A 22,409-nucleotide genomic window follows, 5' to 3' on the forward strand; every position below is an offset into this window, starting at 1 on the left:
CCACCATGGAGCCCAAATTTTAGGTTGCTAAGCAAGACAGTTTGTAAGTGAGTTTTGACCCATTTTGCGACCATTCTTGCCATGGTTGTTAAGTGAATCACTGCTTTTAAGTCAGTAACGTGGCTGTTAAGTGAATCTGGCTTCCCCATTGATGTTCCTTCTCAGGAGGTCACAAAAAGTGATCACATGATCCCGGGACATGGCAACTGTTATACATACATGCCAGTTGTCAAGTGTCCCAATTTTGTTCATGTGATCACGGGGACAGTGCAACGGTTGTAAGATTCAGAAGGTAGACCCTCCTATGTATGTCTATGGAGATTCTCCGTCCTCCAGGTTACAGTTGCCCCAAAGGTGCTTTTTCGGGAGGCAACTGGACTTTCTGTTTTTTTTCTTTTGAAGACATTTCACTTCTCAACCCAGAAGCTTCTTCAGCTCTGACTGGATGGTGGGGGAATGGAAGGATTTATAGTCCTTGAAGTCATCTGGTCATTAGTATTCTCTCTGAGAGTCATTGAGGCCACCTGGAGGTTTATCTCTGTCCTCAGGGTCACCTGAGGAGTGCAAATGGGGGTGGAGCCTTTTTGGCTGCAGGATGTTTTTTTGCCCCGTGCCGATGCTCTAAAACAGAGGTGTCAAACTCGCAGCATCACGTTGTCGTCACGTGACGTATCACAACTTTTTTCCCCCTTCACCAAACCAGCGTTGGGCGTGGCCGGTGCGTGACGCATCTGGCCCATGGGCCTCGAGTTTGACATACCTGCTCTAAAAGGATGCAAATGAATAAGAGCCAAGGTGGCGCAGTGGTTAGAGTGCTGTACTGCAGCCACTTTAGCTGACTGTTAGCTGCAGTTCAGCAGTTCAAATCTCACCGGCTCAGGGTTGACTCAGCCTTCCATCCTTCCGAGGTGGGTAACATGAGGACCCGGATTGTTGTTGTGGGCAATATGCTGACTCTGTAAACCGCTTAGAGAGGGCTGAAAGCCCTATGAAGCGGTATATAAGTCTAACTGCTATTGCTATTGCTAACAGCTATCTACAGGGAACATAAATCCTTCCGTTCCCCATCATTCAGTTAGAGCTAAAGAATATTTCTTGGATGAGAAGCTAAATATCTTCAAAAGAAAAATTAGAAAGTCCAGTTACTTCTTGAAAAAACACCTTTGGGGAAACCATGGACCTGGATGACTGAGAATCTCCATAGACATACATAGGAGAGCCTACCTTTGAATCAACTGATATAAAGTTCCCCAACTTCTTGCTTCCTTGAAAGATTTTCAGGTTGCTTTTGAAAAATGCAACCCACATCTCCAATGCTTGAGCAGGCAATAGGAGTGTGTTGTGGGAGCCGATTCGAACACTGAGGAGGTTGGGGAGGAACCTGGGCCAGCCCTGGAGTCTGGGGAAGGCTCTGAGGAGGGCTCTGTGTCAGAGGCAGAGAGGGGGCCAGAGCCGTATGCCAGTTCTCAGCTGCCTTCGGAGTCAGACATCAGTGAGGCAGAAGAACAGCTGGAGCCTGTTCCCAGTGTGCGCATGTGCTGAGTTGCCAGATGAAGGGAACAGCTAAGGAACAGGGGTCAACTTGGGAGTAAGGCCACAGGTGGTCGATGAATGGCCCCTCACAGAGGAAATAAAAGAGGAGCGAAAGGGGAGTGGAGCTTGCAGGAGACAATTAGTTTGCTTAATTGGTTCATGACTCTCCAAGATTCCTTGCCAGGTTTTGCAGATATCGGCCTGGCAGCTCTCCAAGCCAGATAAGGTCTGTGACTGTAAATCCTCCTTTGAAAGACTTTGCTGGATGTGAAGGAGCACAAGTCACAGCCAATTAATAAAAGGGTTTTTTTTGTTGGGACAAAGAGTTTGCATCATGCTTTTGGGAAGCCTCGGTCAGAACAAAGACATCCATAGTTTATTTTAGTTTTATTTTCTAGAGCATTGGCAACTTTATTCATCTGATTTTTGAACGGGAATACCTCCATTGAATACACACATCCTTTTTTTTTTTTACAGCATCTATTCCTTAGGACTAAGTGAGCTTAGTAATGTTTGGAAGTTACGTACCTGTGCTGTATGCTATTTTTGTTCCTCTAGACTTATGAAATCAAAGAAGAAGGGGGACTTGTCAAGAAGCTGTCATTGATATTGCAGAAATTAGCAGAACCATTGCAGCCTAAAGTGCCAGAGCAAAATACCACTAGGATGAAGAATTTATCTTATCCCTTTTCCAGAGAAAAAATATATTTGTGAGTATTTGATGGGGGTGGGTGGGGGCCGATGGCACCGATGAAGTATTTAATCCAAATTACTTCTGTAGAAATGCTAATCAAGCATGGCATAGAGAAATGTTTTTCAAAATTGGCAACTTTAACATATGTACAGGTAGTCCACAATTGAGCCCTAAATTTATGTTCCTAAGTGAGACATTTGTCATAAGTGTGAAAAATGATCCTGTCAGTTTTTCAATGCAGTTGTAATTTTGAACAGTCACTAAATGTACTATTGTAAGTCAAGGACTCTCTGTAAAAAGAAATTACTTCCCCTTTCATCAAGACATTTACAACAACTTAGTGCATTCTCTATTATTTCAATCAAAAATCTCTTTATCTTATACCTCATCTTTTATCTATTAGCAAATAACAAAGCCTCATAATTCAATCTTATTCACCAAAATTCATTACGTTACCAGAAATAATAATTTAAGTATGTATGTATATAAATAAAATAGCAACATATAAAAGGGACACGGTGGCTCAGGGGCTAAGACACTGAGTTCATTGATCAGAAAGATCAGCAGTTCGGTAGTTCGAATCCCTAGCGCCGCATAATGGAGTGAGCTCCTGTTCCTTGTCCCACTTTCTGCCAACCTAGCAGTTCGAAAGCGCGTAAAAAATGCAAGTAGAAAAATAGGGACCACCTTTGGTGGGAAGGGAACAGCGTTCTGTGTGCCGTCGGCTTTTAGTCATGCCGGCCACATGACCACGAAGACGTCTTCAGACAGCGCTGGCTCTTCGGCTTTAAAACGGAGATGAGCACTGCCCCCTAGAGTCAGGAACGACTAGCACATACATGCCAGGGGAGCCTTTACCTTATGTATATAGAAGAAATAAAACTCTTTCAAATTTCTCTCCTTTACATAATATCTTGTCATTTTCTCTAGAGACACAGAGGGAGGAAAAAAAAAACACCCTCTTTTCATGCTTTATATCTATAAACAAATCTTTTAAAATCTCATTGTTAAACCTTAATAAAAAAAAATTCCATTAGGGTCTACCCAGAATAATAACATATTAAATTTTTTAATCTTTAATCTCTTCAAATGATGTCCCATAAATTAATTTCTCCTCTTCTCTTCATCCTTCTCATTTTTAATATCATAGCATATGATTTTCTCTAAAAATGCAAGAAAAACACATATTTTCCCCCTATTTTATCTATAAACAAATCGTTAAAGCCTTTTATTGTTCAGAAAACCCATTAAAAGCTAAGAGGGGAAAAAAAGTAACCAATCCATTTTAACCTTAGTCAAAGAAACCAACTTTTGGGCTTGAAGTAAATCATGTTTATTGTTTCGTAGTATATCAGAACCTGTGTCTTCTGAATAAAAGGGACGCAGTGGCTCAGTGGCTAAGATGCTGAGCTTGTCGATCAGAAAGATCGGCAGTTCAGCTGTTCGAATCCCTAGTGCCGCATAACGGAGTGAGCTCCCATTACTTGTCCCAGCTTCTGCCAACCTCGCAGTTCTAAAACACGTAAAAAATGCAATTAGAAAAATAGGAACCATCTTTGGTGGGAAGGTAACCGCGTTCTGTAGGCCTTCAACGTTCAGTCATGCCGGCCACATGACCACAGAGACGTCTCCGGACAGCGCTGGCTCTTCGGCTGTGAAATGTAGATGAGTATTTCCCCCTAGAGTCTGGAACGACTAGCACATATGTGCAAGGAGAACCTTTACCTTCTGAATAAAAATCACCTTTAGGCTGTTCTATAGGGTATTACATGACCGCTTATAATGTCACGGAACTGATTTCCCCCCCCCCCTGTTCTTTTCACATTTCAAGGTACAACATTCAAGATAAAGATACGTTTTTTGACAACGGCACTCGCAGTCGAATTGTAAGTAAATCCGCAAGAAAGTTATTGTTGAATTATGGCTTAGAATGCTTTCCATCACTTTAGCACAGGGGTCGGCAACCTTAAACACTCAAAGACCCACAAAGGTCCTAACCAGAAGCCCCCCGTTCAATTCTGGAGCCGACCGAGAGTCCAGTTGCCACCATAGAGTCTCCTCCTAGCGTGACATCCCTTTTCTTCTGCTGACCGGAAGTCTGGTTCCCCCCACCATAGAGTCTCCTCCTAGTGCGTTGTCCTTTTTCCTCTATCTGTCCTAACTAAAAGCTCTCTCAATTGTGGAGCTGCATGCAACTCTGGAGCTGCATGTGGCTCTTTCATCCCTCTCTTGTGGCTCCCTGTCAGTGACAGGGAGCCACAGAGAGGGATGAAAGAGCCACATGCAGCTCCAGAGCCACGGGTTGCCGACCCCTGCTTTAGCAGATAAGAGAAACAAAGAACGTTCCTATTTCAAAGTGCTGATTCAAATGCGGAGGCTCAGAATTTCAGCTAGTCGCAATAGCACTTGGACTTATATACCACTTCACAGTGCTTCCCAGCCCTCTCTAAGTGGTTTACAGAGTCATCACATAACCTCTGACAATTTGGGTTCTCATTTTACCCACCTCGGAAGGTTGGAAGGCTGAGTCAACCTTGAGCTGGTCAGGATCGAACTTCTGGCAGTCAGCCTGCAATACTGCATTCTAACCACTGCGCCCCCAGGGCTCTGTAATATCTGTGCCAGAATAGAGCTGGAAGTCACCTTGGAGGTCTTCTAGTCTAACCCCCTGCTCAAGCAGGAGACTCCATACCATTTCTCTTCTTAAACACCTCCAGTGATGAATGTCTATGGAGATTCTCAGTCATCCAAGTAATGGTTGCCCCAAAGGTATTTTTTCAGGAAGCAATTGGGCTTCCTGGTTTTTCTTTCAAGATGTTTTGCTTCTCATCCAAGAAGAAGCGAAAGGTCTTCGAAGAAAAATAAGGAAGTCCAGTTGCCTCTTGAAAAAGCACCTTTGGGACCACTTTAGTGATGAAGCACCCACAACTTGTGAAGGACTGGTAGAACTTCTCCTGAGGTTCGTGGTTTACTGAAAATAATGGTCTCCTTCCATGTTGTTGAAGTCAGGAATGCGCTCTACATGGGGCAGCCCTTGAAGAGCATTCGGAGACTTCAACTTGTCCAGAATGCAGCCGCGCGAGCGATTGTGGGTGTACCTCGATACACCCACGTTACACCTATCCTCCGCGAGCTGCACTGGCTTCCAATCGGTCTCCGGATACGCTTCAAGGTGCTAGTTATTACTTATAAAGCCCTTCGTGGTATTGGACCTGGGTACTTGAGAGACCGCCTGCTGCCAATTACCTCCCAGAGACCTATTAGATCGCACACGGTTGGCCTCCTCCGGGTTCCATCCACCAGCCAATGCCATCTGGCTATGACCCGGGGGAGGGCCTTCTCTGTTGCAGCTCCAGCCCTTTGGAACGAACTCCCCGCGGAGATTCGGACCCTCACCTCTCTCCTGGCCTTCCGAAAAGCCGTTAAAACCTGGCTGTGTCGGCAGGCCTGGGGTTGATGAGTTCCCTCCCCTCTCGACAGGTGTGGTTGTTGGTTATTTTAAATGCCTGTTTTGTATTTGTATGTTCCCTTTCCTGTTTGAGTTGTTCGCCGCCCTGAGTCCCTATAGGGAATAGGGCGGCATATAAGTAAAATAAAACTTCAAACTTCAAACTTCATCTTTAAGGGTTGATATCCCCCTGGAATATTGTAAAACTGTGCTAGCTTTTACAAAAAAGGAAAGCTTTTACAGTAGAAGGAAAACTTTCTCTTCAAGTTTTCATAAAGGTTCGTCCTTCTTCTACCCTTCCTCCCCTGAATGTTTTTCAAATTTTATGGTACATTCTTCTTTCTTCTTTTTGTACCCGTTATTACTACGGTGAAATGCAATAAATAAATAACTATGAATCACAGTATTTTGGCGAAGTGGTAGTCAGAATTTGGGTTATAGTAGGGCTTAAAGCGATGTGGTGGCTCAGTGGCTAAGACACTGAGCCTGTCGATCTGAAAGGTCGTCAGTTCAATAGTTTGAATCCCTAGTGCTGCATAATGGAGTGATCTCCTGTTACTTGTCCCAGCTTCTGCCAATCTAGCGGTTCAAAAGAACGTAAAAAACGCAAGTACAAAAATAGGAACCACTGGGAAGGGAACAGTGTTCCATGCGCCTTCGGCGTTGAGTCATGCTGGCCACATGACGAAGGAGACGTCTTCGGACAGCACTGGCTCTTCGGCTTTGAAACGCACTGCCCCCTAGAGTCGGGAACAATTAGCACATGTGTGGCAGGGGAACCTTTACCTTTAGCTTTAGGGTGTTTTTTTTTTTAAAAAAAAAAACCTACATTGATTTATTAGCTTCTGCTGAATTTTGAAGAAGCATCTGTAAGTGATTTTTCTTTTTCTCTTTCTGTTCTTTCCCCCCAAAATATAGGTACGTGAAATTTTGAAGCGCACATATAGTTCAAAAGCCAAAAACAGCATGGGTAAGAAAAAGCTTGAATTTTAAATATCGCACCGGTATCTTGAACATGCCAGCTTCTTGCAAAATACAGGCAGTCTTCGACTTACGACCATTTATTTAGGGTCTGAAACTGAAACAGGCTGTTTGCTGTTTGCTGCAAGGTGGCAAATTGCTGGCAGGCAGAGGCCAAAGGGCGGGAGCCGCTGGGTGGGCGGGGCTACATTCAGTGTATAAGACACACCCAAATTTTCACCCTCTTTTAAGAAGGAGGAAGTGCGTCTTATACTCCGAAAAATACTGTATATATTTTCTCTCCTCCTGGATTGAAAAGAATAACCCCAGAAATTTGACATATTAACCATTGGAAATGCCAGCCTGATTCAGACTACAGGATGGGATCTTTGCTTTATTTCATTGGCTTAATTTCTTGAATAACCGAAGGGAGGACTTCCGTATTGTAATATCAGCCTGTCCCTTTTTCTCCAAAGAAGGCTAGCAAAGGGCTAAGGATGTTTGGCTGATGGAATCATTTCTGGTTTTGGAGGCCAGCAGTCATAAAACTTGAAAAATTGCCCAAAATGGAATCATTAGGTATCTTGGCAGAGTAAGAACAGATTCCCTAAATGACAGTGATGTTGTTTGGGTTTTTATGGGCAATATTGGGGGTTATATTTTAATATCACTCCTTTCCATGAAATGGTAATTTATATATATAGTGTGTGTGTGTGTGTGTGTGTGTGTGTGTGTGTGTGTGTGTGTGTCCTCACAAAAAAGAATCATGTCTTTTAGCATTCAGTAAATATTTGGCAAATGCATCAGTTTTTAAGTTATGGCGCTTTTTCAATAGCAGCATAACTTCCAACTGTGCTTGTAAATCTTATTAAAATGAAGAATGAAGATATAATTGTAGTTAAAGAGCATCTTGAACATTATTTTTTTTGTGGGGGGGGGGAATCAATCAGCTGAATTTAAGTTTGGATTCCAAAACTCAAATTGTTGGCTACAATTTAACGTTACATTTTCAGGGACAATATCTTGATTTCCTCCTCCCCCAAAGTTATAATAATTTGGAAAATTAATTTCAGCTCTAAATTTAAGCTCTGGTAATCTCTTGAATGACCTTATCCTGCTGAAAGACAGGTAAAACACACACACACACACACACACACACACACACACAGAGAGAGAGAGAGAGAGACAGACAAATAATACAAAACAAAACAATACTGATAATATCCTAATTTGTACCTTTTTTTAGGTATTAACACATTAATAGCAAATAATGTTTATGAAACAGCTTATCCTCTACATGATGTAAGTATACACTTTTAATACTAATTTTTTATGAGGATTGAGTTTAGAATGAGAGTGTTGTTAATATTTGTTTCATAGTGAATTCAGCATGGTCCCAAATATTACGCTGGGGAACAAAAAAGAGGTGTGGGGGTCAACTTATTTTACAAACACTAAAGGGCAAGACAAGAAACAATGGATGGAAATTAACCAAGCAGAGAACCAATTTAGAACTAAGAAGAAATTTCCTAATAGTTAGAGCAATCAAGCAATGGAATAGCGTGCATTTAGAAGTTGTGGCTGCTCCCTCATTGGAGGCTTTCAAAAAGAGATAGGACAAACCATTTGTCCCGAAATGGTATAGGGTCTCTTTCTTGAATAGAGGGTTGGATTAGAAGACCTCCAAGGTCCCTTCTGACTCTATTATTCGATGTTCAGTTTCTTTGGTATGGCTGACAGGGAGACTGGCAATCTATATTTATATAAGCCAAATACCACTCACTCATCACAAAATCTCCAGAACCGTAAAGCCTACAAACTTGAAATTTGGCACATATGGTTCCTCTTGGCTTCTAGGTGCTCGCTAAGAAAGGATACTTTGAAATTATCATCACATCATTAGTATTTCTTATACAGTAATTAACACAGTCTAATGCTAAGGAATTCTACCCCCCCTCCCCACCTGAAAAGAACTCTGTTCCAACTGCCAGTTGCCTTATATTAACATGCTCTGATGCTAAGGAGTTAGACATTCTACTCCCCTTCCCCACCTGAAAAGAACTCTGTTCCAACTGCCAGTTGCCTTACATTAACACGCTCTGATGCTAAGGAGTTAGACATTCTACTCCCCCTCCCCACCTGAAAAGAACTCTGTTCCAACTACCAGCTGCCTCACATTCCGTTACCTCAGTTCAAACTGGCAGACGTTCCACTCCTTCACTCAGGAGAGGCCTGGGGCTCCTTACAGTACTAAACGTCGGTACCTCACCAAAATGTCTATGCCTTCCACCTATGGAACTGTTTCCAGACTCAAGGCAGTGGGAGCGATATTCCCTTATGTGTTTCAATCACCGACCACCACCGAGCCAACAGATTGAGCCGGAGTGAACCAGATTTCTCCTGCACTGCCCGATCACATAGTTTTGTCACAAAGCGCTGGTATCCAGCTATTATCTTTATATAGTGTGAACTGCTAAGGAAGGGCCTTAAGGATTAAAGCCTTGGGAGAAACTTAAGATTTGTCATCAAATACTACTTTTAAGGCAGGAAGGAGAGGCCTTCTCTCTCTGCCTCAACAAAGACAGTAAAGAAATATTCCTCCCTATCAATTTTCAATTTGATATGATAGCACCGCTACAGGCTCTGTTTCTTCAATACATTCTATAATGTATTTCATCTCATTAACACCATCTCCAACCATCCTCCAATTAGATCTATGCTTCAGGAAGTCTTCGGGGTAAAGCACGATAACGAAGGCACGATTAGAAGGTGATAAAGTGGAGAGGGATATGGGAAAATCCAGTTATTAATATTGCCTTTGGAAGTTGCTCAAGGAAATCGCGATCCGTAAAATACTTTGGGGAGTTTAAGAAATCTAGGTCAGCGCTTTCATTTTAGAAGATAAAGAGGGGAAAAAAATACTCTTGATAGTTCTGCCAGCAATGAGAAATAAGTTTTAATATGAACCACAAGCCAGTTATTGGGATAAAGAGCAGTTTTTACAGACAGTGATCGGCAGTGGCGGGATTCAAATAATTTACCAACCAGTTCTCTGCCCTAATGACCAGCTGGGTAGGCGGGGCTCGGTGGTCATGTGATCATGTGGGTGTGGCCAAGTCAATGTCACTCAGGTCGATGGGCATTTCGCCTTAGTTGTTACAATGATAATAAGGGTTAACCGGAGAGGCAGTTTCTGTAAGCAGAGCAATAAAGATTAGGCTAGAAACAACACCAGAATGTTTCCTTCCTGCCTTCCTTACAGGATTAGCCCTGTAAAGTGGGGAAAAACAAAATAAGATTTCCTCCAACAACCGGTTCTCTGAACTGCTTAGAAAGTTACCAACCCGTTCTCCCGAATAGGTGCGAACTGGCTGAATCCCACCACTGGTGCTCGGCTTAAAACATTTCAACGTACAGTTTGATATCACCATTAAATGTATATTTTAACACGTGTCATTGATTTTTTTTTTCTTCCCAGGGCGAATACGAAGGTGAAAGCAAGGACATGAATGAAAGGAAGGTAAAATAATTGCAGCCTCATTTGGGTTGGTACGAAAATTATAACTACGGATTAGTGGTCAATGCAAACAGGTATTCTTTAGGCAAAGAAGGTGCTGCCAAAGCAGTGGTGGGTTTCAAAAATTGTTCGAACCTACTCTGTGGGTGTGGCCTCCTTTGTGGGAGTGGCTTGCTGCCCATGTGACTGGATGGGAGTGACTTGCCGCCCATGTGACCGTATACGAAGATGCCGATGACACTTGTCAGAACCACCTTAAATTACCTCACACACAGCACTGGCATGCATAAGAATGTGATGTAAACTTGTTTTTTAAAAGGCATCTTTGGTTTGCGTTAAAACAACTTCAACACACGCAATGTTCTGATTGCACCACAAACGCAGTAGTCATCCTTACCTTTCACAGAGGCACTGAGTTTCATAAATATGAGCATGATAGTGTAGAATAATCATATCCAAGGACCAGTGGTGGGTTTCAAAAAAGTTTGGAACCTCTTCTGTAAGTGTGGCCTGCTTTCCGGGTCCACTGGTGGAACCTCTTCTAACCAGTTTGGTAGATTTGACGAACTGGTTCTACCAAATAGGTGCGAACTGGTAGGAACCCACCTCTGTGCCAAAGCTTAAGTTCTCCTGATCTTTCACAGCTGATGGATCTTGATAGAGATTGCACAAAAGGATATTCCATTATTCTGGCGTCCGTGTATTATTATGTAATGCAACAATATGAAATTACTGCTGCCAGATCTTTAACTGGCGTTGGCTTTGCCATGCATCACCCTCTTTCCAAGAACCCAACACACAGTTCCATTCATTACCGTTTTTCCGTATCGATGTCACTCATATTAACATAGTTACTAATTATACAGATTACTATACTATGTATTGTATACTCATTTAAATTATAACGGTATTTACAAATATATACATTTCTCTCTCTTTTGGATATAAATCGTACATATTCCTTATATAGTAGCTTTACGTCTATCTTCCAGCCAATTGTACCATATACTCTAGATTTTATAATATTCCGATTCTTCTCCATCCTTTAATTCCATGGTTAACCTATCCATCTCTGCACACCAGTGGTGGGTTTCAATTTTTTAAAGGACCTCTTCTGTAGGTGTGGCCTGCTTTGTGGGAGTGGCTTGCTGGCCATGTGACTGGCTGGGAGTAGCTTGCCAGCCATGTGACTGGCTGGGCATGGCCAACTTGTAAAATGTGGTGAAACTAACTTAACAACGCTCTTGCTTAGCAACCAAAATGTTGGCTCAGGAACTCTGGCATTTGAAGCACGCAAGTTTTGTGTGTGTGGCAAGCTGAGAAACGAAAAGATGCCTGCGACATCCTAAGCAGGTTTCGAAGTTGACACTCCTGCGAAGTCTAAGAAGGAAGAGACTTCCTTCTGGGGTGGCGCAGTGGTGAGAGTGCAGTACTGCAGGCTACTTCTGCTGATCACCGGCTGCTAGCAGTTTGACAGATCGAATCTCACCAGGCTCAAGGTTGACGCAGCCTTCCATCCTTCCGAGGTGGGTAAAATGAGGACCCAGATTGTTGGGGGCAAGAGGCTGACTCTGTAAACCACTCAGAGAGGGCTGTAAAGCACTGTGAAGCGGTATGTAAGTCAAAGTGCTATTGCTAGTGCTATTCCTCTGTGAAAGGGAGATTGTTGTGCATCAGTGGAACTGTTCTCTGGACAAAAGAATACTCAAAGAGTAGCTAAATCAGAAGGACTACTAGGATATAAGTGGGATGGATAGGATGGTGGAGAGGACACCTTTAAGTTGCCTGGAAAAATATCCCTATTGCACTGCTCTTGTTTTTATCCTCTGGTGAAGTGTTAAGCATCAAAAGCATAAAAGGTTTCCCCCCCCCCCCTTCCCAACCCTTGAAATCCTGCATGGATTGCTGACATGTGTTCCCCTCACAGGGCTGTGAAGCTCTTGACTGTAGATTTTCTGGGCATAAGATCATCTGTTTTCTATCTGAACCTGAATAGTTCCAGGCTTCAATTTCCTGGATGGCCCAGATCGGATTTAAAAGGAAGAGAGAGACGGTTTTCTCCATCGCTGTTTTCTAACGACGTCTCCTTTCGCTGGTGTCCCCTTTTAAAATCCGAATGCAACTTTTGTCCCCTGCCAGCAATGCAGTGGTGGCCTCCACTTTCTTTCCAAGGTGGACAGCAGGTCATCTGGCTTGCATTACCTTGGAGAGGAAGGGCTGTGGGTTAAGATTTATGTACCGGCTCATCGGGCAAAAGGTGAATCCTATGAACTTCTTCACATTTGCATTAGGCAAAAAGAGCCTGTGTGATAGAAGCAGTCCAGACAAAGGAATATGATGTGCAGCTCATGTTCTCCAAACGAATGTTAATTTAACTCCTGAGATATTTACTTGAGCAAAGTCAGAATCCCACATTCACTTCATTTAAAAGATACGTCCTCGTAAAGAAAAAGGGGAGAACATCATAAACCAAAAAACTAATCCTACATATGTGATCATGTTATACACTTATCATTGTTGAGTTCTACTCCCGCCTTAGGCATGAAAGCCAGCGGAATGACTTTGGACCAATCACTAACAGACTGAGTGTTCTAGTCCCGCCTTAGGCATGAAAGCCAGCGGAATGACTTTGGACCAATCACTAACAGACTGAGTGTTCTATTCCCGCCTTAGGCATGAAAGCCAGCGGAATGACTTTGGACCAATCACTAACAGACTGAGTGTTCTAGTCCCGTCTTAGGCATGAAAGCCAGCGGAATGACTTTGGACCAATCACTACAGACTGAGTGTTCTAGTCCCGCCTTAGGCATGAAACCCAGCGGAATGACTTTGGACCAATCACTAACAGACTGAGTGTTCTAGTCCCGCCTTAGGCATGAAAGCCAGTGGAATGACTTTGGACCAATCACTAACAGACTGAGTGTTCTATTCCCGCCTTAGGCATGAAAGCCAGCGGAATGACTTTGGACCAATCACTACAGACTGAGTGTTCTAGTCCTGCCTTAGGCATGAAAGCCAGCGGAATGACTTTGGACCAATCACTACAGACTGAGTGTTCTAGTCCCGCCTTAGGTATGAAAGCCAGCGGAATGACTTTGGACCAATCACTAACAGACTGAGTGTTCTACTCCCACCTTAGGCATGAAAGCCAGCGGAATGACTTTGGACCAATCACTAACAGACTGAGTGTTCTAGTCCCGCCTTAGGCATGAAAGCCAGCGGAATGACTTTGGACCAATCATTAACAGACTGAGTGTTCTAGTCCCGCCTTAGGCATGAAAGCTGGCGGAATGACTTTGGACCAATCACTAACAGACTGAGTGTTCTAGTCCCGCCTTAGGCATGAAAGCCAGCGGAATGACTTTGGACCAATCACTAACAGACTGAGTGTTCTAGTCCCGCCTTAGGCATGAAACCCAGCAGAATTACTTTGGACCAATCACTAACAGACTGAGTGTTCTAGTCCCGCCTTAGCCATGAAACCAGCTGAGTGACTTTGGGCCAATGACCAGGAGAGTTTGAGTTCTAGTCCCGCCTTAAGCATGAAAGCCAGCTGTTGAGGGAGTAGGAATGGATTTCCAGAGGAAAACAAATTGCAGAGTACAGGAACCATTTCCACCACTCAGGTGACCCTGAGGACACAGATAAAACCTCCAAGTGCTTCAAAGACCCTCTAAAAGGATGCAAATGACCAGCTGTCTGCAAGGAGTATCAATCTTTCCATTCCCCACCATCCAGTCAGATCTGAAGAAGCTTCTTGGATGAGAAGCATAACATCTTCTCAAAAGAAAAACCAAAACTCCAGTTGCCTCCTGAAAAAGCACCTTTGCAAAAGTCGTAAAATCAAATCAGTCCTGATTTTTATGGCCATCAACACTTTTGACTCTGATGGCCAGGCTCCATTACGGTCGTAATTTGAGGACAACCTGTACCATTATTCTGATTGATCATACGGCAGCTTCTAAGTGTCAGAATGACTTAGTGAGCGGGGTTCCCATTGACAGTGCTATAAAAGACAACGGATGATGATATTCCAGACAGAGAGAGAGAAAGAGAGGAAAAAATCAATTTGGTTTTATGTAACAAGGCTACTTCGCGTATGAATAACGTCCATCGCCTTTTGCAGATCGCATTCTCGTTCCAGGAATTCGACATATTCAGAAAGGACTCATATGGGCTTATTATTATATTTAGAACCCAAGGCCAACTAGAAAAAGGAAGTCTCGGGTTTGAATTCACATCTTTTGTGGCTTAATCCAGAATGGAATCAAGTGCTAACATTTCCTTTGTTGCTAATTGTTGGTATCGCTATGAAACAGGGATCAGGTGTGGTTCAGTGCGAAGAAAGAGACAAAATCCAGATTCTCTCTGTGTGTGTTTGTCTCTCTCTGTCTCTCTCTCTGTGTTTCTGTCTCTCTCTCTCTTTCTCTCCCTCTCCCTCTCTGTTTCTCTCTCTCCCTTTCCCTCTCTGTCTCTGTCTCTCTCTGTCTGTCTCTCTCTGTCTCCCTCTCTCTTTCTCTCCCTCTCTGTTTCTCTCTCTCCCTTTCCCTCTCTCTCTCTCTCTCTCTCTCTCTGTCTCTCTTTCTCTCCCTCTCTCTTTCTCTCCCTCTCTCTTTCTCTCTCTCCCTTTCCCTCTCTGTTTCTCTCTCTCTCTCTCTCTCTCTCTCTCTCTCTCTCTCTCTCTCTCTCTCTCTCTCTCTCTCTCTCTCTCTCTCTCACACACACACACACACACACACACACACACACACACACACACACGTTTATTCACCTGAACAAAGATGGGTCTTCCCATAAGACTGGAATAACCCTGAGCACGGTTTAGAGCGCGTATACATCGATTTCTTACTTTTATTTGGTTACTTAAGAGGAAGCCAGCAGGCAGCCGATAAGGCAGTGATGGCAAACCTTTTGTGGCTCGCGTGCCAAAAGCGGGGGGAGCGCAGGGGAGTCGTGCGCGGGCGTGCCACACTCATAATGCTATGTGCACGGCCCCAATGCGCATGCATGCATGACCAGTGCTCCCCACCCCATTTTTTGGTGTGCTTTTTTCACCCTCCCCAGGCTCCAGATGTTTTATAGGAGCCTGGGGAGGGCAAAAACAGCCTCCCCCCACTCCCTCCAGACGCCCTCCGGAGGCTTCAGGAGCTTCCCTGAAGCCTCCAGAGCATGAAAAACCAATCCCTTGGGCAAACTAGAAGTTCAGGAACGGACTTCCGGTTTGCTCTTGGGGTCGTTTTTTGCCCTCCAGAGCCTTCAGGGAAGCCTCCTGAAGGCTCCGGAGGGCTAAAACCGGCCCTATCAGCAAACCGGAAGTATGTTCCTGAACTTCCAGTTTGCCGGTAGGGCCGTTTTTGTGTGCTCTTTCGCAACAGAGAAAATGCTGCAAAGAGATAAATTGCTGGGAGACAGAGACCAAAGGATTGGGGCCAGTGGGTAGATAGAACTACATTCGGTGTATAAGATGCACCCAAATTTTCACCCTCTTTTAAGGCGGGTAAAAAGTGGCTCTTATATTCTGAAAAATATGGCACAGTGTATTAAAAGATGAATTTACCATAAATGGTATAGGTGGATGGAGGAAAGGAACAAGAATCAATGAAGGAATATAACAAAATTCAAAAAATAATAGTTATGAGTAAAATAAGAGGGTTAAGAAGGGTGAAATCCAAATGAAATACAATAGAAGGGGAGCGGTATCGATTGATAATTGCTATTAGAAAGAACAGGAAGTTCCTGTTCGTATTGTATTGTATAAATGTGGTGTACGTCTAAGTTTTGTGTGTGTGTATTTTACATGTTTGTTAATAAAAATCTTTAAAAAAAAAAAAGATGAATTTACCAATGCACAGATACCTCCTTTTTGTGTGTAGTACCATGTCTACCACTGGCCGATTGTGTAACACTATGCAATCCTTATCTGTTTTTGTCTGTTTTCCTCTTTTTCTCTTAGCTGTTGTATCGAGAGTGGGCACGATATGGAGCATTTTACAAGTTTCAGCCTATTGACCTCATAAGGTAAAACTCCCTTGGTTAATAGATAGCTGTGATCCTCTCTATAATGCGTGTCGCATAAAACTACTGGGTATTAGGATCTCGCAAAGTTGCCTCGCTTTTTACATCATTATCATTGTGGCTGTTGGAGTGATGCGGTGGCCTAGAGAGGTAGGCCTCACCATCAGGAGGCTGTGAGTTTGGAGGCGCCTGGAGGCTCAGCGGGCTGAAATGATCAGCCAGTTCCAGGCCACGATGCAGTCCCACTGGAATGAGGCCCTCCGGCTCTTTGCCACCAGCGGTGCTTCCCTCCAGCTGGGTGGGTGTGGCTAGTTGGTCATGTGACTGGGAGGGTGTGGCCAACTCAATATCACTCACGTTGAAGGGCGCCTTGCCGACCTCTACTCACCCTTCCCCTCCCAGCCACTCCTCACCTCCCCGCCCGGACTTTGTAGGGCCCCAACCGGAAGCGGTTGCTGGAACTAAGCAGCCACCATGAGAAAGAGTTGGCAAAACAGCTCAGTTCAAATTGGATCTGGCCGAGAAGGAGGCTCAGCAGAAGCACCTCACTGAGGACTAGGAGCATAGGCTTTCCAAGCAGAGGGAAGACCTGCGGGAGTGCAAGGCCAGGTACCGGCGCCTGGAGGCTCAGTAGACTGAGATGCTCAGCCAGTTCCAGGCCATGATGCAGTCCCACTGAAACAAGGCCCTCTGGCCTTCGCCCAAAGCCCCACACCAGGAGGCTGAAGCACACCCCAAGTCAGAATTTCTGCCCCCCTCCAACCCATATAAAAAGACCCTGAAGGGGGAGACTCTCTGGAGCAACACAAGCGTTCATTGCATGTATCTGGCCCAGGGACCGTAGTTTGAGGAACCCTGATTTAGTGCAGTATAAAAAAATGCAAATATTTTTTCTGCGGACCACCGATATTTTCTCACGGACCACCAGTTGGTGACCACTGTTCTACATAACAAAGACCTACCCCCTTCAGGGCAGACCCCTAGTAGGAATTGCCCATCTCACCACATGGCACCTGGGAAGATTACATCACCCAGCAAGTCTGGGAGACAGACAGCCTACAGTTAGCTAAGAACCTCCATCCCCACCCCTGGGAGTCTGACCAACAATAAGAATACATTTCTTACACAGGAACAGGAAGCTCTAAGGCAGGGCCCAAGAGAGTGTATAAAACTCACGCTCTCCAAGCATCTCTTCCCCTTTTCCCCCAGGTCTTCAAACCATGTGGTCCTGTCCACCATTAAAACCATCTTTCCAAGCAGCCACCGTGTTTCCTGTGTCTTTCTCCCCACTTGGATCTGAACCAGTGGTGGGTTTCAAAAATTGTTCGAACCTACTCTGTGGGTGTGGCCTCCTTTGTGGGAGTGGCTTGCCATCCATGTGACCGGATGGGAGTGGCTTGCCACCCGTGTGACCAGATATGAAATTATGAATTAGTACTTAGGTCGGTCCAAGTATCTATTCAGACTCTCTGGCATTGAAGCATGCAAGTCTTAAAGCTGTCAAGTTACAAGATCCTTGCACCCCTAACCCTTTAGCAGTGGTAGGTTTCAAAAAAAATTGAAACCTCTTCTGTAGGTGTGGCCTGCTTTCCAGGTCCACTGGTGGAACCTCTTCTAACCGGTCCGATAGATTTGACGAACCAGTTCTACCGAATAGGTGCAAACTGGTAGGAACACACCTCTGATCTGAACCCCGGAAGGACATTTCTTCCCAAAAAATCCCAGAAAGGATCTCTCCCTTTTTTTTTAAGTCAAACCGTTATTATCATCCCATTCCAGCATTTATGAGCCGTGTCGGATCAGCTCACAATCCCGAGAAAGAAAGATTTAAATAGCGTCCATCTCCACCAACAATTTTTTTCAGGTTGCTTCGAATCAGAGAAACCATCATAAATTGTAGAGCTGAATCTCTATTGCAGTGTTTTTCAACCTTGGCAACTTGAAGATGTCCGGACTTCAACTCCCAGAATTCCCCAGACAGCGAATGCTGGCTGGGGAGTTCTGGGAGTTGAAGTCCGGACATCTTCAAGTTGCCAAGGTTGAAAAACACTGCTCTATTGTCGCCTGTTGGCCTCTACGCTGATCGACAGGCTGATAAATTAATGACGCCATCCCAGAAAAATATAGATTTTTTTGTTTTTTTGGTGTGGGAGAGAAAAGAGGAGGCTTAGAATTAACGGGTAAAAGGATTAAGGCAGGTTTTTCTGTATATTAATCCCGTATAGCTAGATGAGCTGGCTGACCTTGTCTGGGTTTTAAATCTAATCAGAGTCTGGCCTGGTTAATCCTTGGATAGTTGATTCTTGGGGGAAAATCCCAGAGCTGAAGGCTGCAGTAGGAAGTTGGGGAGGGGTGAATTATCTCTGTTTTATAAGCAAGAAAAGCCCATCAGGTGCCTGCAAAGTCATCAAGAATTAAGGACAACTCCAGACAGGAAAAAATGGTGAGGAGAGCGGAAGATAAACAGAATCGCAACATAAATTTGAAGTTGCTTGATGCATAGAACATAGAAAAATAGAGTTGGAAGGGACCTTGTATGGCTTCTGGTCCAGCCCCCGGCTCGAGCAGGAGACCCAGTACCACTTCAGATAAATAATTGCCTAGTCTCTTTTTGAAAGCCTCCAGGGGTGGAGTGGAGAGGGAGGGGAGGGGAGGGGAGAGGAGAGGAGAGGAAAATGTAGAATGGAATGGAGTGTAGAGAAGAGAAGAGCAGAACAGAACAGAAGTATGGGATGGGATGGAATAGAATGGAATGGAATAGAATAGAATAGAATAGAATAGAATAGAATAGAATAGAATAGAATAGAATAGAATAGAATAGAATAGAATAGAATAGAAGGATGGGAAAGGATGGGATGGGATTGGATAGAATAATAGAGTAGAGGGGAGGGGAGGGGAAGGGAATGGAAGAAGAGAGAAGGGAATGGAATGGAATGAAAGAGAAGAGAAGAGGGGATGGAATGGAATGGAATGGAATGGAGAGTAAAGTAGTTTAGAGTAGAGTAGGGTAGGGTAGGGTAGAATAGAATAGAATAGAATAATTGGCTGGGCTGAGGTGGAGTGGAATAGAATAGAATAATAGAGGGGAGGGAAAGGGAAGGGAAGAGAGAATAGAATAGAATAATTGGCTGGGCTGAGGTGGAGTGGAGTGGAATAGAATAGAATAGAATAGAATAATAGAGGGAAGAGGGGAAGGGAATGGAAGAAGAGAGAAGGGAATGGAATGGAATGAAAGAGAAGAGAAGAGAAGAGGGGATGGAATGAAATGGAATGGAGAGTAAAGTAGTTTAGAGTAGGGTAGGGTAGGGTAGGGTAGAGTAGAGTAGAATAGAATAGAATAGAATAATTGGCTGGGCTGAGGTGGAGTGGAGTGGAATAGAATAGAATAGAATAATAGAGGGGAGGGGAGGGGAAGGGAAGAGAATAGAACAGAACAGAACAGAACAGAATAGTTGGGAGGCACCCTGGAGGTCTTCTGGCCCACCATCCTGCCCAAAAGGAGTCCCTATATCATTCCAGACAAGTGGCTGTCCAGTCTTTTCTTAAAAGCCTTCAATGATGGAGCATCCATAACCTCTGAAGGCAATACGTTCCATTGATGAATGCTTCTCCGTTATAGCATAAAATCTCTAGAGAAACCTACAGGAGCCGTGCTTTCTGAATAATGCCTCCACATATTTTTTAAGGGAGATCAATTGTGGCAAACTGCACCTCATCTCTTTACCTGTGTGTTTTGTTTCCTTCCGTTAGAAAGTATTTTGGAGAAAAAATCGGAATGTATTTTGCCTGGCTGGGGTTATATACAGAATTTCTCATTCCATCCTCTGTCGTTGGGATTATCGTATTTATGTACGGGTGTCTGACCATTGAAGAAGATGTTCCAAGGTGAGGCGCCACCTGCTAAATGGGCTTTGTCCCCAAAAATATTTTAAGGTATAGTCTTTGCTTGGTGTTTTGGGCTTCAGCTGGCGGAAGACCTATTAAGAGCATGATATTCTGACCCAGGCTTCCCCAGCAGCACGAAGCCAAGTCCCGATAAACCCCTTTTATTTCATGTACAGTGAATTCCTCTCCAACAAAGTCTTTCCTCTCCCACAGTCTTTCAAGATAGTTCACAATTACCGACCTTTATCAGGCTTGGAGAGTGGCCAAGCTAATATCTTTCAGACGCTGCAATACTTGGCAAGAATGCAGGAATGAACTAATTGCCTCCTGCAAGCTCCACTCCCCTTTTGCTCCTCTTTTATTTCCTCTGGGAGAGGCTCACCCCACTCTGGGGGAAGGATACCATAAAATCTCCATTCCCTCTCCACTCCAGGGGAAGGATATCACAAAATCTCCATTTCCTCCTGATCAGCTGGGAGGCAGAGAACAGATGGGGGCGGGGCCAGCCAGAGGTGGTATTTACCGGTTCTCCGAACTACTCAAAATTTACCCTACCAGTTCTCCAGGACTGGTCAGAACCTGCTGAATCCCACCTCTGGTTGGAAGGGTGAAAAAAATCCATAGCTCACTTCTTCCAGTGCCTTTGGGATTTTGAACGGTCACTAAATGGATGGTTGTAAGTCAAGGACTACCTGTGTGCTACCAAATAGCTGGAAAGCTTTCCCAGCATGAAGCTGTTCTCTGATCTTCTGGCCTTTGCTTCTTCTCAGCAAGGAGATGTGTGACCAACGTAATGCCTTCACCATGTGCCCTTTGTGTGACAAGACCTGTGACTACTGGAACCTCAGTACAGCTTGTGGAACCGCACGTGCCAGCCACTTATTCGATAATCCGGCCACCGTCTTCTTCTCCATTTTCATGGCCCTCTGGGGTAAGCTTGCTTCAAACGTTCCCACACTTGAGCAAAAACCGAACGGAATATATGGAATAGAATAGAATAGAATATATGGAGTGGAGTGGAGTGGAGTGGAGTGGGATAGGATAGGATAGGATAGGATAGGATAGGATAGGATAGGATAGGATAGGATAGGATAGGACAGGACAGGACAGGACAGGACAGGACAGGACAGGACAGGACAGAACAGAACAGAACAGAATAGAATAGAATAGAATATATGGAATGTTGTGGAGCGGAGCAGAGAAGAATATATGGAGTGGAGTGGAGTGGAGTGGAGTGGAGTGGAGTGGAATAGAATAGAATAGAATAGAATAGAATAGAATAGAATAGAATAGAATAGAATAGAATAGAATAGAATAGAATATATGGAATGGTGTGGAGTGGAGCAGAGCAGAGAAGAATATATGGAGTGGAGTGGAATGCAATGCAATGCAATGCAATGCAATGCAATGCAATGCAATTCTATTCAATAGAATAGAATAGAATAGAATAGAATAGAATAGAATAGAATATATGGAATGGTGTGGAGTGGAGCAGAGCAGAGAAGAATATATGGAGTGGAGTGGAATGTAATAGAATAGAATAGAATAGAATAGAATAGAATAGAATAGAATAGAATAGAATAGAATAGAATAGAATAGAATAGAATAGATGGAATGGGATAGGATAGGATATATGGAGTGTGGAGTGCAGTATAATAGAATAGAATAGAATAGAATAGAATAGAATAGAATAGAATAGAATAGAATAGAATGGAGTGGAGTGGAGTGGAGTGGAGTGGAGTGGAGTGGAGTGGAGTGGAGTGGAATGGAATAGAATAGAATAGAATAGAATAGAATAGAATAGAATAGAATAGAATAGAATAGAATAGAATAGAATAGAATAGAATAGAATAGAATAGAATAGAATAGAATAGAATAGAATAGAACAGAACAGAACAGAACAGAATAGAATGTTTTTTTAAGTTAACCAATTCGGCTCACTATTTCTTACCCGTCTTCTGCACCTCCTTGAGAGAGTTCTGCATTGTGGGTCTAAATGCATAATTGTGAGTATATGGAAATGTTCTTTCTTTGGAAATTTGAACCAGTCCCGAGAGAGATTGTCTTGACTTTGAATAGCAGTTGCTATTGATAGCTACTGATTTATAACATGGAATCGTTGGTCTCCGACTCTGGACTGAACAGCAAAGAGAGGGACAGTAATGTGTGTGCCTGAAAGTGGAAGAATTGCTTTCAAAGCTACTTTGGAATCACAGGGTAGAGTGGGCTGTAAATTTCGCGAATGAATTTCCTGCAAAGTCAATTTGCAATTGGACACTAATATTTAGACTGGATCAGTGGTGGGTTCTGGATCCCATTGCAACCGATATGGTGCAATGGGGCCCGGCATCCTCCAC

At 43.8% G+C, this 22,409-nt stretch overlaps 1 protein-coding gene across 1 annotated transcript in view; it reads left to right on the top strand.

Annotated features, from left to right (window-relative positions):
- ANO2 (anoctamin 2) overlaps positions 1-22,409 on the top strand; it is a 151,395-nt gene that overhangs the window by 50,367 nt on the left and 78,619 nt on the right. Inside the window, exons 5-12 of the mRNA XM_087722261.1 lie at positions 2,092-2,243; positions 4,059-4,113; positions 6,594-6,645; positions 7,882-7,937; positions 10,114-10,155; positions 16,106-16,170; positions 19,918-20,052; positions 20,823-20,983. Coding sequence (XP_087578387.1) covers positions 2,092-2,243; positions 4,059-4,113; positions 6,594-6,645; positions 7,882-7,937; positions 10,114-10,155; positions 16,106-16,170; positions 19,918-20,052; positions 20,823-20,983 — 718 coding nt within the window. The remainder of the gene's footprint in view (positions 1-2,091; positions 2,244-4,058; positions 4,114-6,593; positions 6,646-7,881; positions 7,938-10,113; positions 10,156-16,105; positions 16,171-19,917; positions 20,053-20,822; positions 20,984-22,409) is intronic.

The sequence above is a fragment of the Thamnophis sirtalis genome, unplaced genomic scaffold (genome assembly GCF_051295495.1).
Source record: "Thamnophis sirtalis isolate CommonGarterSnake01/CBP01778 unplaced genomic scaffold, rThaSir2_p1.2 scaffold_9, whole genome shotgun sequence".
In the NCBI taxonomy this organism is placed as follows: Eukaryota; Metazoa; Chordata; class Lepidosauria; order Squamata; family Natricidae; genus Thamnophis; species Thamnophis sirtalis.